A 17523-nucleotide genomic window follows, 5' to 3' on the forward strand; every position below is an offset into this window, starting at 1 on the left:
AACCACACAAACAGAGAAGTCACAGCAGTCAACACCGCCTCAATTGTGGCATAGACCTTTCTGTGAGCTCTCACAACAGTCGTCTACCATCTGCAGGGACTCTGGCAAATGGGCTCAGTGGATTCCCATAGCTCTCAGGGAACCGAGGAGTGCAGAGCCAGCTGCCAGAGGAGCTGGCTACTGCCTAGCAATTAAAGCTTTGGCTCACGTGGTCAGAGAATGCTGCAGGTGCTTAATAAGCTGGTTCAGCCCCTCCCCCAAAAGCTTCTAAATAGGGACAGGATGCTTTAAAATACACTTAAATGCTAAAGAAAAAAAGAAATAAAATGGGTATAGATAGTCATAGAAAGAAATAGTTTAAAATTTATGAAATGAAATCTTTAAAGAAAAAGTAAGTAATAAATTTTTTTTTTAAAAAAAAAAAAGCCACCTAAGGATGGGAAATCCACAGGGCGTCTGGATCCTGTATGGTGTTTTGCTGACTTTGAAGTTTTTGAATGCTAATGGGCAAATGACAGCTGCTGAGAGATGTTGGATTATGGGAGGAAGTGTTGAATTAAACTAGCATATACTTTAGAGATGTCTTGATTTCAGAATGGAAGTCAAGAAATATGTTGCATGGGGGGAAAGGTTATGCCTTTGTTTCCACAGGGAAAAAAAAAGCTATGGATTCCTTCAAACTTAGTAGAGATCAGATTTGGCCAGGGCAGACCCCCTAAGGATCTTGGCTTCAGACATGAGGGAGGAAGCCAGGGAAGATGTGTATGCTGATTGACATAGGAACAATTCTAAGACTGAATGGACATGAAAAATCTAGTTGACTTCAGAGTCCTCATGAAAGTTTGGTTATGAAGTTTAAATGGACTTATAAGATTGACAGATGCCTTTTACCTGCTCTTCCCCACTGCCTTATGACCTCCTGGCCATCAGGCAGCTCCCACACTGACACACTCAACATCTTCAGCACCTACCCCTGGAAAAGACCTAGCCAACTGATTTCAGCTCACATCTTACCCCTCTGTGAAGCTACTGCCTCCAATTTGAGAATTGTTAGGTAGCATTAAGGGGTATGAACCCTTCTGCACAGTGCACAGCCCCACCAGCTGTGTACTGTACAACCTACTTTCCTGGGAGTTATCTGCAAAATATATGTTTGGATTAAATAAATGATGACCAAATAATGACACAATGTATTTCTTCATTGAGCCCTGAAAGCAATCCTACAAAGGGGTAATATTACTACTCTGAAAGAAGCCTTACGGGGTGGAGAGATAGTTCAGTGGTAAAGAACCCTTGCAAAAGATCAAATTTGCATTCCCAGTATACATGGCTTACAACCATCTGTAACTTCAAGCACCCATATGGCAGCTCACAATTCCTTGTAATTCCAGTCCCAGATGATCTAACGAATATACTCTCCTGACCGCCATTGGCACTAGGCATGTGTGTGGTGTGTGGTGCAAATATAAATACGCAGACAAACATTCATGTGGGAAAAATAGAAATAAGTAAATAATTTTTAATATGTCTCAAAGTGTGCTCACAGAAAATTACATCATATTTTAGGACCCTTAAATGTCAGGATAAGTATACCACTGGATCTAAGTACTGAGCCCTTAGCCAAACTCCTACCCATTCCCATGGTGGTGCAATGTGCTTCTGTTTACATTTCACCTTTTATTTAACCTTCAAAGAGTTCTAACAAGATCTGGTACTATTACCATTATGTTTTGTAGACAAGCAAGCTAAGCGGGAAAACGCCAATGCCAAGGTTGCAGGGCCAGGGTCTGTTCCAGGTCCTTAGCTCTGGTGCTTGCTCATTATGTTCATGACATTTTACAAATATGCATTGCACAAAGATGTGTTCATATCTACCCAGAACAACCCACAGAAGATGCATTTCTCTTGAAACAATAAGTGTGGTTGAGCTGGGTATGCAGGTCTTACTAGGGTGCCATTTCCTACTCTCTTCAGCCTGGGTTTGTTTTTTACAGACTTCAGGCTATACTTAAGGCTGCCACATTGCTGCAGGAGATTATAGCCATTGCACAGCTTACCAGAGCCAGGCTTCTGCAGGTTGCCCATGTCCTGGGATGCCCTCCAGTGCTTTGTCTGCCATCTGCCTTTCTTCTTTGCCATCTGTGCTACAATCCTGCCTCTGGGTGTCCCCCAAAATATAAAAAAGCAGAGGCTGCTGGAAACAGTATTTGCAAAGTCTCTGCTGTTAGGGTACCCCAGTGTCTCCTATGCAATCTGCCTGCAGCATAGGATGAGAACTTTCTACAGTCTCCAACTGCACTTGGGAGAGAGTCTATGGCTTCATAGTCTCTCATTTCTACCCTGTACACTTTCAGCTCCTGCTACACTTAAGAGCACTGTTCCTGAGAGCTCTGGGACCTGCCCCAAGTCCCAGCTCAGAAGACATGACCATGAGCAAAGCTTTTAAAATGCTATCCAGATGTTTCCCTCATAATTAATGGACTAGAATTATTAGCATTACCCATTCTCATTCACCCTCTTGATGTTTACATTTATCTCTTGGTGTTTTTGTTGCACCTCACACTCTCTATCTATTGAAAGATTTGGTCCCCAGTTGTAACATAGAGAGTGGGGGCCCTTTGTTTGTCCCGGCCACCTGGCTAGCTTACACCTGAAATAATCACACAGAAAGTGTATTAATTAAACCACTGCCTGGCCCAGTATCTCTAGCCTCTTATTGGCTAACTCTCACATCTTGATTTAACCCATTTCTAACAATCTGTATATCATCACAAGGTCGTGGCTTACCGAGAAAGATTCAGCATGTCTGACCTGGCAGATCCATGGTATGGCGGCTCTCTGACTCTGCTTTCTTCCTCCCAGAATTCAATTCTGTCTTCTCTGCCTATCTAAGTTATGCCCTATCAGGCCAAGCAGTTTCTTTATTGATTAACCAATGAAAGCAACACATAAACAGAAGGAACTCCTACACCATTAGTGGTGTGGGACAATTCTATATTCTGTCAATTATGTTTTAAATAAAGGCTGATTGGCCAGTAGCCAGGCAGGGAGTATAGGTGGGACAACCAGACAGGAAGTAGAGGTGGGGCAATGAGAACAGGAGAATTCTAGGAAGGAGGAAGCCCATTCCTTCCCAGTCCTGTCCACACACAGAAGAAGAAAGATGTGACCTTTCCCACTGAAAAAGGTACCGAGCCATGTGGCTAACTTAGATAAGAATAATGAGCTAATAATGGGCTAATATAAGTTATAAGAACTAATACGAAGCCTGAGCTAATGGGCCAATCTGTTTATGATTAGTGTAGAATTCTGTGTGGTTTTCTTTGGGATTTACTGGCTGTAGGAACTGGGCAGGACAGAAACCCCAACAAACAAGCCCTCATGTTTCATCCAGTCATCCTGTGCCATACAGAAAAGTGACAGAAGCACAGAGGTCTGGTCACCTGGCCAAGGCCACAGGACTTCAGATTTGTGAAGTCATGCAGCCAATTCCATATACACTTAACACCATGTATTTCTTTGGTCTTCTTTCCTTGGCATAAAGAAAAAGTGTCCAAAGTCATATAGTTGTTTAAGAAGATATTGGTAAAAAAACAAACAAACAAACCAAACATGTGCTGACCAAGAAAAGTCTAAGGACAAAAATCATGATTTCTTCAATGCTTTAGGATCCCCCTTTTACACAGAGCCTAAGTAAGATCCCTTAAAGCAGAGATACTCACTCTTGCTTCTGTTGTACCCACTCCACTGGCCACTGACTTCTGGATAACCTCACAACTCCAACAGTGTCAAGGACAACTTTAAGACTAAATCCTGAATCATAAGTCCAATGCTGGTCAATGGAACTAAGGCTGGGTTCCATCTCTATGCATGCATGCATGCAGGTGCAAGCACACACACACACATACACACAAACCCACAAAAGTGGCATACTGGACATTTGTAACTTGAGTACATCATTTACAACACATCAGCGGTGAATTATTTGGAGTCCAAGGTCTTGTCTATCCTCATCATTAACAGAAATCATGGTAAGATCTGTGCAGAACAGTCATGGAACTGTGTAATTGCTAAGAAAGGTCTGAGTGTTCCAGAAAAGAACAGCAGCACACAGCATTCGCTAGAGAAGAACCATAGATCCTAGAATGAACCTGTGTAGCTTCAAAAATCTGAACAAACCCATGGTAATTATTAGGAAAAGTGCCTTGATGCCACTAATGTAAGTTTGCATGCTAAACATCTGGTTCCTCCACAGTGACTACCAGGGAATGGCTCCCAGATGCCCTTCCTGCAACACACAGTGGTGACATGGATTTTGCTTCTTAGACATAGTCTCACTACCTCATAAAATGCGTGTGTCCTAGATATAATGAATGGCATAGAATACAAGCCATCACCTGAGGCTTAGCTACAGACTTTGAACCGCCACATGCATCAATAATTTGTGCTGGGTAGACAGCTACATGAGAACCCCTTTGTGAAAGGAGAGCAGGATTTGATGTCTAACATTAAGAAAGTTCTTCTCTGGAGCAAGATGGTCAAAGGATAGGTCATTAATAGGCCCTGATTGGCAGGTCTGCTGAGGTGTATTTATGAGCCTTTCTTAATAGGATCAGCTACCTACACCAGCTCTGACGGTGTCTTGTACCCTTGCAGAAGGAGCTGGGGGTATGGAGAAAAGCTGCCGAAATGGAGAAAACCACAGGACCCCCACACTGATGGCTGTCTACAGGCAACTTGAATTCCAGGGATAACTACTCCTATAAAAAATGGAGAAAATTAAAAAGAATGAGGTAGAGAGGTGTATATAAATAGAACAAAGTAAAGGTATATAGTATGATCCAACAATGTCAAATTCTACTAAAAGTATAGAATTTGTTTCCAGGGGGGCATAAAATATAAACTCTTGAGACTACAACATCTAGAAGGCATGCTCAGTTATGTGTCCCTTTTGCAAAAGGCATCCAGAGGACAAGCAAAAATGGAGCTACTTCACTGATCTCAATTATACCGTATTTGGTAACTGTAAATGATTTCAAAATTAATGATCAGCCGGATGTGCAAAGCAAGTGTGGGAGTGAAGCTGTCTAGCAGCGAAGACCACTGGGGAAACCCTGAACTAGAGGTGTGTTTCTCTCTGCATTTCTGTCTTTTCACAGCCCTGTCTCTGGCAGGTTCCGAGATCCCTACACCGCTAGTTTTGTCTGTTTAGGGGGTGTGGAAATATTGGTAGAATGAAGAAATGGACTTGTGGGTGTAACTTCACACTTGAGGTGTGTTTAGTCATTGACTCTCCCCATGAGTCCTCGAAGCATGTTAGTGGGTAGAGGATTATGTGTCAATGCACTCTGGAGATTCAGAGCCCAGGGTTAGCTTATGCTTGGTGACTTTGCTGGTCAGCTGGGCAGGAGGACTCATATACTTCATAAACACCAGAGACTAAACAGTGTGGCGGAAGGATTGGAGGACCCTGGTGCTAGCTGCAAGAATAAAATGGGTTAAAAACCGGGATTGTAGTCAAGGGAAAAGACATCACTGAGCTGAGAATTAGCATGTGAAGGGATAAAAATGACACAAACAAGAAGAAATCATCCCTTTTGTTGAGGAAACCAAAAAAAAAAAATACCCTTAATGTCCGTGTTTGGAAGACAATACATCTCAGACACAGACGCATCTAGGACAGCAGCTCCAGCCCACCCGGTGGCTACATCCTATCCCACAGGCTCAGCCTTGACCTGCCAACTTCCCAGCAGCCAAATCCCCTTATCCTTTATGGTGGCTTCTATCCCATGACCTTCCATGTCACTATTGCCTTCTGACCTTTTAAGGACAGGTCCTAAGTAAGTACTTCCAAACGAGACAGCTTTGGCAGGAATTAAGATCTGGTTTACCGGAGAACCACATGTTACTTGTGTAACTTACAAGGCTACTTCTCAGCACCGCAAGACTGGGATAAAGGGAAGGCAAAAAGCACAGGCAGGGAAAAGGTTTCTGGTAGGCTGAAGCAGAAGCCCTGTTCTCTGGGGGGAGAGGGGAGCGGGAGCAGGAAGGGAGCTGTGACTCTTCACGCATGAGCTCATTTGCTCTGTACAGACCCCCTGCACACATTAACCACCTCCCCATTCACAATGGGGGGGGGGCGGGAGTGCAACTCACATCTTGTTCTGGAAATTAAACTTCAAAACTCCTTGCCTCTTTCATTCCTCTTCATTTTCACCCTTGTGAGGTAGAAATTAAAGACTATGACATTCGAAAACAGCCGTGTACATTGTATAAATTAGGAAGTCTCCACACACACCCAGACAGAGGACAGGCCCTGGAAAGACGAGAAAAGACTTCCCATTCACACCTGACACGGATCCTTGGCACGGAAACCGCCTATAACTCCAGAACACAGATGCCAACACGTTTAACAGTAGCCACATGGCTGAGGAGATGGCTCGGCAGGTGAAGTGCCTGATACACAACCAAAGGCCCGAGTTCCCATTCTCGCCACCCAAGTCAAAGCTGGGTGTTGAACCTGAGACCCAGCACTGGAGAAGAAGAGTCAGGCAGATGCCAAGGGCTCGCTGGCATAAGCTCCGGGGTCAGTGAGGAGCCTGTCTCAGAAACCAAGGTGGGAAAGGACAGAGGAAGAAGCCTGACCCTGACCTCTACACACATGCACAGGCATGCGGGCCAGCACACGCGTGCCACACACAGATAAATAGCATTGCTAAGATGGACAGGAGGGCAGAAGGTGGAACAAGGGAAGCGGATAAGGGGCGGGCAGGGGTGGGGTGAATGTCAGTGAAGGCAAATAAACTAATGTATGAAGTGTCATAAGGAAAATCATTACTTCCAATGCTTACTAAAAATAATGTTTTCTGTTTTAAAGGAGCAATAAAAACAGTTAAAGTGGTGAATTTTAGGTAATGTGAAGTTTATCATAATAATGAATGGAAAGATGTCTGTATACCGTATATATGTATATCTATAAAACATTGCAGGTTGGTTGTACATGATACAAGCCAAAAAAATCATCAAAGGGAAAAACTAAACCAAACAGCACTGAAATGAAAAATTGTGCCTCAAAATGTGCCAGGGTGTTAAAAGATAAATCATAGACTAAGAGAAAAAATAGTTAGTTCATAGAACTGATAGATGATTAGTATTGAGAATATATAAAATTCTACAAATCAAAACAAAAGTTCAATAAATGCCCTGGGAAAAAAATGACCAAAACATCTGAAGAATTATTTACAGCAAACACTCACCCACAAATACGTGAGGGGCTCGGGCTCACTGTGCATCAGGGCAAGCCCAGCCATTGAAATTCCCCTGTGGACCCACAAGACAGGAAATGAAATCAGGCACCATCAAGCACTGGTAAGTACAGAGACAGCAGGAACTCAGGAACAGAGGCAGGAGGATACGTTGGGGCGATCACGACAGGGTACTCGGCCATACTCAGTAGGGAGTGGGTGTGCCTTGTTCAACATACTTATCCACAAGTATAACAGGTTTCCGAGGTTTTCAAATGATAACGTATTTCAGCAGACCTGAAAGTTGAGCAGTTAGAACCAGAAAACATAGGGCATGAAAGGTTCGAAAGTCTGAACTATTTAAAGAACATGTGAGCTGCCCTGAAGTGTGCCCGCTTCGGCTATTTGCGTTAGGAATGTTCAGCACGCATGTCTCTCCTTTCCAAAAATTCCATGTCTTAAGAGATTATGCTATGTGGGTATGAAAAGATGTTCTCAAGAGTGACGTCGGGCCATTCCTGAGTACTAACATGCGAGCAAACATATTTCAGAGAGACAATGTGTGGTCCCCCTTACTATCATGGAAACGTGAAACTCGGTCTCCCTAAAATGGAGGATAAATATATACTGACTGAATGACTGCATATTTGTTATCACATTATTTATTTATTGTGTTATTTATTTTCCCTATAACTATGATAAATATTTGCCTAAGAAAAGATCGACAATGTCATATCTATAAAGTATTATATGGAACACTCCGAAGTTGTATATTCTAAACAAAGCTCCCAGTGGATTGCTAATCCTGCTTTATCTTCTAGCTTTGTTTTCCCAACAGAACTGCCAGTGCATATAGCAGAATTCTTAATGACTTAAGCTAACACTTCTAATAACACTCTCATACCCTGCTGTTTAAAACAAAACAAAACAACAGCAACAAACCCCCACAAAACTGAAAATGTGAGTGCTCTCATAACCAGGGGTGACAGCATATATCAACTGTCCAGGGACACAGAAACTACCCGGCTCATCTCCTGTGCTTGTCTTAGAAAGGATAACTGGGGACAGCAGACAGGGAGATGGCCCTGGCAAAGGCATGCAGAATCAGCAGAGTCCTCTCTTAGCTTCTCACAATAGCACAACAGCACGGAGAGGAGGGACGCTTGCAACCCTGTCCCTGGAGGAGAAGGGGGACTCCAGGAGTGATCAAAACCAAAGCCTGACCCTCAGATACATCCAAGGGCAGCTGGTACATCTCCTGGAACCCAGGTTACAGAGCAGTGCTTGAGAGAAGGCTGTTACCGATGAGCTGGGAGGCTTTAGCAGTGGCTGTGTATGTTGTGTGTGTGGAGCTGATCTTCTGTGGTCTGTTTATGTGTACAATGACACTACTGAAGAGTGAGATGCCTTAAACATAGTTCAAACCATGACGCTCTATGTGCTAAGTGGGAGAGAATACCTCGGATGGATACTTACTCGCAAGTTCCATTCAGCCACAGGTAATTCCTTTCTTTTTTTTCTTTTCTGGGTTGGGATTATAACTGAGCACTTTGTACATTCTGGGCAAGTAACTCTGCCAGAGCGATACCCCAGGCACCTAAGCACAGACCTTAAAGAAACAACTGACTTCTCTTCAAATGAAGCAGTCAGAGGGTATGACCTGGGTCGTTAGAGGAGTCTCAGTCAACCAAGTCTCTTAAGCCAAATGCTGAATGCCGAGCTAATGCTGTCTCGTGACTCAAAACACCAAATCTTGTGGACTTACTAGAGCATTGGAAAGAAATCATCAAAGTCACAGGACTCTTTAAGCTCAAAATGCTCCAGATTCTTATTCCAAAGATGAGGAAATTGGGGCTCAAGTGGGTTGAACAGCTATAAAAAGTGACCACTGTTTCTTCCAGGTAACTCAAGTAGTTAAGAAAAAGCTGACTCATAGCTGGCCTTCTGCCCGCTAACCCTGCCCCACTACATCACACAGCCCCCACTGACTTTCCAGAGGAGGAAGACAGTGGCATTTGCTGAAGCTCCACCCTCTCCTCTGACTCCCTAGGAAGCCCTGCTTCCTGTGTCTACCCTGGAGTGCTGTATTTGTGGTGAAGAATTCACCCTCATGCAGAGGCCATGAATGCCTACTGCTTTCTAAGAAAGCACAGGAAGGCAGCTCTCTCAAAAGAACTGAGGAAACACTTCATGAAAATAAAGTGAAGGACTCTGTTAGTACGGCACAAGTGAAGAAGGAAGGAGAAAGACCTTCTGTTTGTCCTTCTTGAGCAAACACTGTCTGCCAACAGAGATGGTCTCATCACTCACCATGGAACCAGGGAGCAATGGTGTCTGAGTTTTTCTGGTAACCTGCACGGAATGGCAGTTGTTCCTCTTTGAACCATCGGATGATGGACTCCTGGGTGGAGCTGGACTCTGTCCGTGTCACTCCCTGATTCCTGTGATGGGTAAGATGATTCTCAAGTTAGAGCTAACTCATTGGAAATCATGTCCTCCATGTCTTGCTCAGCCGCCATCAGAGACGCTTCCTCCTCCAGCAGATGGGAACATATACAGAGACCCCACAGCCAGACAACATTCAGAGGGTGAAAGGTCTTGGAACACTCAGCCATAAATGTCTTCATCAAATCCCTACCCTCAGGGCTCAGGAAGCCATGTGGACAAGGACACCGGAAGAGTGTAATAGCTAGGGGTGTGGGTGACACCGATAAAAGTGTCTTCTAGACTCTGACACACACATGAACTCAGAGGCTGTGGTCGCATGCACAGGGCTTACACACCAGAGGCTGTGGCCGCACTCACAGGGCAGCGTAAAATAAATTGAACGGTGTTTTAGGAATAAATTATTTTTGTCTTATAACGTTTTTGGGGGCATTTTTTCAATCTCACTGGCCTTTTTATTGTATATTGTGATTTCCAATTTTCTGTTTTTATGGGTTTTATTTTCGTGTGTTTGTCTTACACTTTTTCACTGCTTATTTTTTATAAATTCTGGATTGTTTGCTTTTCTATCTGCTTGCTTATTTTCTAAAGAGAGAAAGAAAGTATAGAGTTGGATGGGTGAAGATGTGGGAAGGACCTGGGAGGAAATTAGGGGGAGGAAGCTGTGATCAGAATATATTGTATACATTTTCAATTAAAAAAAATCAATGGTAATTTATGATAATCTGATTATAGATGTGATATTTCTATCTGTGCTAAAGGAGAATTAAAGTTTAACTGTAATTTAAGGGAAAAAATGATCCATTATATATGTATATATATATATGTGTGTGTGTATAGCCTCACATACAGACGCATGTATGTGCACATGTATACGTGGTGTATATACATATATATGCACACATAAACTGGTCTGCATCAATTCAAACACTGGAGGACTGAAAATACTCAAAGAAAAAATTTCTACTGTACTAAGACATTTTGCTTGTCCTTATTCCCCAAGCAATGCTGTATTTACTCATTTATATAGCGCTTACATGATATTAGTCACTGCAAGAGACTTAGACATTATTTAAAGTACAGGCAGGCTGTGCATGCATTACATGCAAATATTGCCCCATTTTATACAAGGGGCTTGAGCATCCTTCACGTTTTGGTCTCTTCAAGGGATCTTGGGAATTGTCCCCATTGATACTGAGGGGACAACTTTATACAGAAAGGGAGAGGGGAGAGGGAAGAAGGAAAAGGGGACAGGAAGGGGAGAGAGAGAGGGAGAAAAGAAGGGAGGAAGTGGTGAGAGAAGAGAATTATATGCATTTCTATTTCCAACATCTAATCACAAGGCAGAGCTAATGGTAGGTTGGGCCCCCTACATGCCACCATTACATGGTTCTTCAAGATCAGAGAAAGGGAAACACATTCATCTGTCTGCTCCTAAAGAACCAGTCAAAGCGATAACCACTACTGTGTTAGATTCAAATTCACTTTGCTATGGGTTAGAAGACCCACTAACTCCCAATTAACATTGGAAAAGAGAAGCACTCAGAAGTCAAAGTTGTTTTCCGGGAGAGACTGGATGTGCCAACAAAGACAAGCACATGGAATGAGGTAGCTGCCTCCCTCGCTTGTTTATGCCTTGCTTCTCCGCTTCTTTCTCGGCTTCTGCGCATCTCTCCCTCTCTGAGGAGGTTTATTTCTACTAAGAGATGCTCTTGGGAGAAGAGGGAAGATAAGTGACAACCCCATCGTGGAGTGAACTCAGCATCAGAACTATCAGAACAGGGTTCTAGGGTGGGTGTGCTCCACTTCAAAAGGCAGAAGCAGCAACGTAATAAACAGACCCCAAATCCTGCTCGACAGCCGCTGGATGAGCAGAGTCTCAGTCTAACACAAAGACACTGAGTGAGCTATGGAAATTTCCTGCTGTACTAACTGGCATGATTTTTTGTGATTCTGCTGGCGCGATTTCGTGCCAAGGGTTCTATGTGACATGTCAACTCCGCAAACATTCATGCACGTATGCAAATGTGGCTATGTATTATCATTTATGACATTCAGAGGATTTGAGAGAAAATGTCTTATAATATTTGACTTTCTCAGGAAGCAGACTTGGCACACACAAGATATTATTATATGACAAATTTTCACACTAGTTTCCACATGAACTTCCTTTTCTACACATACTACTCAGAAACAGAATAAAATTTCACATACATGGGACAGGCCACTGTCTGTCTTTCTCTGGGCTGGCTCCTAGCTGGCTTGTGTCACAGTTGCCCAGAGTCCCAAGCTTCGCCCCAACTGCTCTGGCACACAAGAGAGCTCTTCATACAGTGTCTAAGTTGGAAAAAATGAGCTGAACACAACTGACAAGAACTGTCTGCTACCCTTTAAAAGGCCACCTTCACTGTCATCCATCAAGTACATTAAAAAATAAAGGAAAGAGACATGGTGTGAGCCATATCCCATGCTGCCCCAGGAAGGTGCTGGAAAACAAGACACAGCCACCATGAAGCTCTTTAAGCAGAGTTACACTAGGTGGGGCCACGGCGGGAGTCTATTTGTGGCCTGCTCCAAAGTTAAGGAGGTGTGTGTTTCCCGACTTTTTCTTTTTAACTGTAAGGGAAAAATAAAAAACAAAACCTCATTTTCCAAACCATGTACAGGGTCATTTAGTGTTGGTCACCACATCTCAATATAGAACTTTCTGTGGAGTAAGAAGAAAAAATATTTTTTTAAAAAAATTAAAAACAACAGAGATTGTTTCATTTTTCCAAACTCTTAATAGAGAAGTACTTTCAGTTTTAGTTTATATTAGATGCAGTTTGTATCATGCAATCAATAATTGATCTTAGACATTTCTTTCTAAATATCGAAATATTATGGCTGGAGACATAGCTCAGGGGTTCAGTGCTTGCCTGACATGTGGGAGGCCCTGAGTTTGATCCCTACTATATACAAACAAATAAACATTAGAATAACAATCAGTAGTCATTTAAAAAAGAATCTGATAGACAGGAAACACAAGGGGTAGGGTTTTATTCCAGGTATATTCTTTTTGTGCCGATATGCATTGTGCCTAAGAGGTAAAGGTACTTTCACCACAGAATAAAGACTTGGTTCCAAGATGGAGCATTTTAAAATTCTGAAAATATGGCCTTGACTCTGCATCTTAGGAAGAGAACTGCCATCAAACCCTGACTCTTCAGCAATAAAAAGCAGTCCCAGGGATGTGGAGAGTCCACCTGCTTGCAAGGGCCTCCTTTTTTTTGACCACTAGAGGCAATGTTGAGCATCATACATCCGCCCACCTTCCAGGCTCCTGTTTCTCTTTCCTGTTAGCTTGTTGCCACAGGGTGTAGGTGGTAAACAGGAAATCATCTAACTAGACATCTTCACCCTGGGGTGGGGTTCTAATTATAGCCATTGTGGAACTCTTCCAGGGAAGAAAATGGGGTTAGAGGTGAGCCTTCATTGACCTAAGCAGGAAGCCAGCCCTCCTGTCCCAAGATAAAGTTTTAATCAGCACATTCTGGTGCTTATGATGAAAGCCATTCGTGTGGTTTCTTACCCTAAAGACTGTGGAGAGTTTCCTAGTGGGTGGAAGAACTGGGGCTTCGGGGGAAGAGGGGGTCTTCTGGGCTTCTGTGGACCAGCCAGAGGGTTCTGCATCCCCTCTCCGCTCCTTCCCCTTTGGGAAAGCCTCTTGTAGTCTTCCCGTGCTTGCTTAGCTAAGGAGCGTCTCTTCTCATCAGCTGCTTTGGATTTTCGCACTAGAAAGAGAACAGTACCCGAGAAAGTCCATCAGACTTGCCGAAGGTCACACTCAGCGTCACAGACAGGAGATTCAGCCCTTCACAGTGGTTCTCTGGGAAGACTCCTGGCAGACTGGCCTTGTGCTTGTACAAACAATCACTGCCTGTACCTAGTATCACCTTTGAAGGTTCTCATAGGCTGGCTGAGGCATTCCTATCTGCAGCATCTTTTCTGCATTTAGGAACTGCGGACTTTCAGAGGAGGGGAGGAAAGAAAGACAAAAGAGGAGCGAAGTGGAAATGGAAAGTACGTAGCAAGATCGTTATTCACTTAGCAGGACTAAGTGTGAGACCTGGTCAGAGAGACTTGGAACACAGAGGCCAGAACCACATCTGTGATATAGACATGGTCAAGGTGCGGTGTATCCCAAGTCATCACATCCCTGATACACACATGGTCAGGAGCAGTGCATCCCAAGTCAGCACATCCCTGATCCATGCACGGTCAGGATGCAGTGTATCCCAAGTCAGCACATCCCTGATATATGCATAGTCAGGAAGTAGTGCATCCCAAGTCTCCAGCAGAGACTAGGAAGGCAGGACTTCTCCACATCAGGTGGGTTAGGAAAGAACAGCTTGTCAGATCCAGAGCCCACCACAGGCTTAACTGGACACGAATAGGCCAAAAAGACAGAAAGTAAAGGAATTATTACCCACAAACATGCTGTGGATAATTTCAGAGCACCTTAGTAAATACAAAAAGCTCTTCCCAGCGTACCTTTGAACACTAATAACTTTCTAAAATAGAGGGGGTTGTCATGTTTTAGGAATATAGTGTTAAAAATTAGTGCACAATGCAATAATTATTTTCTTTTTTTTCATGTTTTTTTTTTTCAAGACAGGGTTTCTCTGTGTAGCTTTGGCTGTTCTAGAACTTGCTCCGTAGATTAGGCTGACCTCGAACTCACTTCCCAAATACTGGGGTTAAAGGCATGTATCACTACTGCCCAACTTCAAAATTTGGGGTTTTGCTTTTTTTTTTGCAATAACCATTTTCATTGAGGTTTTTGTAAATATTAGGAATCATGGGTGAAATATTGTCATGTTTGACATTGAAAACATACTAAAAACATTTTATCATGCCAGAGTTTCAGTGCTTAGCACAAAAAGGCCACAGATTAAATCTTACAAATACTTTTGTTTCACAATTTTTTTAGCAGTAATGGAACTGCAGATCAATTCAGGATTCTTAGCAGCCTGAAAATCATGCTGCTTAGGCTCTGTCTCCCTGTATCAAGCAACTATCAGGCAGTCGAGTCTTCTCTGCAGATGTCAAGCGAAGACTAGTCCATTCTTAGGCCCCGATTGTCCATCTCTGCCTGTCCTGTCTTCCTGGTCTGGTCCTAGCAGTCCAAACTCAAGAGAGTCGATGTTGGGTCAGAGGCAGGGAGTCACGACACAGATGCCTCTATATCCCACCTGTCAATCCTGCATACACTGTATTAAAGTTCTATGGTGGGCATATCATACTGTTCCCCAGAAGTTAAAAGAAGAAACTACTCTCAAAAATAAACACTATGGAGAACTTGGGAAGAAAACCAAAGCCGAAAAACAAGGAGTAAAATTCAAATGAATAATTTAAAATCCAGCTTCTCAAAGAAAATCAAAGTTCATGTGTAAATAATATGTAAACAATCACCCTGCTCTCGCCTTCATAATGTAGAATTTTAAAACAGTAGCACTTTATACTGTTTACAATTCTTTTCTCCTGGAAAGAGATATATCTTAATGTCGTTGAGCAGTCCTCCTGGGATAATTTCACAGCTACATACACTTCCACCGTATAGAAACATGAGGTCATGATATGGAGATGACTAGAAAGCCATTCTGCTACTCGGGCCTCTGAGTAATTGTCACCTCGTGATAACCTGAGTGATGACTCCCCGGAAAGACACTTCTCAAGGATGCATTTCCGCCCCTCCCGGGTGAGTCGTCTAGGTGGAAGGCCCAGCTGAGAGCCTGGATGCTGCTTCTGAGACCCAGTACTCACACGATGCCTGCCATTCGGAATCCTCTTTCCAGCTCTTGTATATCTGCTTGGTTTTCTCATCCTCTGTTTGCTTTATTTCCTCATCTTTTTTCTTTATGGGTTCTTTAGTCTGAAAATAAAAACAGAGGTGGGAAGTAGTGAATGAACGTCGCAGTATCTTCGGGAGGACAGAAGGCGCCCACCCTGGCTCTGTTAACTATCTCTGGCCCACTTGAGAGGTTCTTGGTGTCAACATTGCCCAAAGCAAGAGCTTCAGCTACCTCAGTGTACTCTAGACTCAGGGACTCTAGACTCTGCTCCTGACCTTCCCATGGGCTCTTTCCCCAGAAGTGAGAAAGCACACTACATAGAGTTACTGAACATCCATGTTTTAGGAGTGCCTAGCACAACGCACAGCACATAAGACCTTTCTAAGCAGTCCTTCCCCAGATGGCACACTTAGCTCTTCCAAATACATGCTTCTGAATTGAAAGAACCAGCATAGACACTGATCTGATGTAGCTAACAGCCTCCCAAGAGCAATCTCAGCTGAGTGGGGCCTAAATGTTCTCCAACCGTGTATCCAAATAAAAGAATGTGATGTGTAATTTGGGGTACTCGAAAAGGGAATGAGATGATTTTTCTTTTCTTAAAAACACACACACACACACAAAATCACCTTTGAAAAGGGAGATACAAAGATCGGAGAGGTGGCTCAGAGAGCATTGCCTGCTCTTTCAAAGATCCTGAGTCCAATTCCTACCACCCGCACAGTGGCTCACAACCATCTGTAATGACATTTGGTGCCCTCTTCTGGCCAGCAGGCATATGACATGTGCAGACAGAACAGTTTATTTAATAAATAAATCTAAAAAGAAAGAAAGGAAGGGAGTTTTCAAGTTCAGCACAATTTCTCAAGAGCATGTCTCAAAGTTAAAAGAGGGTCACGGACACAGCTCGGGCCTCGACCAGCTTTGTGAAAGCTCTACTCTTGGATTTGCCTAGCATGTGCCACAGAATGAGCAGGAGAAGAGGAAGAGGACCACAGACATGACAATGATGACTCTCCAGCTACAAAGGTGGATCCAAGTGCTTGAGGACCTGTGTTTTCAATCCCCGGTATCCATGTAGCAGCTGGGCCTGGGGCCAGGTGCCTGGAACCCTAGTGCTGGCAGGGTAGATACAGGCGGACGCTGGGGGCAAACAGCATGTCCTAGGTTTAGTGAGAGACCAAGTCTCAAACAGTGTGCAAAGCCATAGAGGAAGACTCTAGTGCCTCCCTTGATCTCTACATGCTTGTATATCGGCAAGTGCACCCTCTCCCAGATAGATATAGCGCACACACCACCCTATCCCCAAATGTGCACAGAAGTTTCCTGCCATGAAAGCATTTCACCACGACTATCATGCAAATCCTGATGGGAGCCTGGGGTTTGATCATTGACCATAAACCACCATCCAGACAGTCACACTCTCAAACTGTAGGAACCATAAGCCACCATCCAGACAGTCACACTCTCAAACTGTAGGAACCATAAGCCACCTTCCAGGAGGTCACGCTCTCAAACTCTGTTTAACTAACTTAGAGCACATCTTCTATCTTTACTTTTCTCTTACCCTGTTTTCCTGCCTGGAGCCAAGCGCCTATTGTGTGTGGTGCAGTGTTTTATAAAATCCAAAGAACAGCTTTTGGTTTCTGAAATGACTACTAAAAGTTACCTTCTTTTACTGAAGCCGTTTATGAGCTTGAAGTACATAAAGGTACTGCTCGTGATTTTCAAACTTGAACAGAAAGAAAAACAAAAACTCTTGAAAGAGGAACTCTGTTCATTTGGCACAACTTTTCCCAAGGAGATGAAAGCAAGCTAGGAAAGCCACATTCTCCCCAAGTCCGGACTGAGGAAACAGTGAGGGTGCTGGGACACTCACAGGAGCACAGACAACGGAAAGGCAAATGCATCACCAAGCCCACCCCAGCGCAGTGACCGCCCATAGAAGCTCTACCCCTGGAACCGTTGGCCCAGCTTGCAGGCAGAGCCACTGACAAGTT

General features: G+C 43.6%; 1 protein-coding gene across 5 annotated transcripts in view; it reads right to left on the reverse strand.

The window, feature by feature from the left end:
* Sh2d4a (SH2 domain containing 4A) overlaps positions 1–17523 on the reverse strand; it is a 58589-nt gene that overhangs the window by 6131 nt on the left and 34935 nt on the right. For all 5 annotated transcript variants that reach the window (XM_050126885.1, XM_050126884.1, XM_050126883.1 and 2 more), the window contains 3 exons: positions 15495–15603; positions 13261–13462; positions 9555–9685 (listed from right to left, as the gene is read on the reverse strand). In XM_050126885.1, the coding sequence (XP_049982842.1) occupies positions 9555–9685; positions 13261–13462; positions 15495–15603 (442 nt within the window). The remainder of the gene's footprint in view (positions 1–9554; positions 9686–13260; positions 13463–15494; positions 15604–17523) is intronic.

The sequence above is a fragment of the Alexandromys fortis genome, unplaced genomic scaffold (genome assembly GCF_014885135.2).
Source record: "Alexandromys fortis isolate MF-2015 unplaced genomic scaffold, M_Fortis_MF-2015_v1.1 scaffold_261, whole genome shotgun sequence".
Lineage (NCBI taxonomy): Eukaryota > Metazoa > Chordata > Mammalia > Rodentia > Cricetidae > Alexandromys > Alexandromys fortis.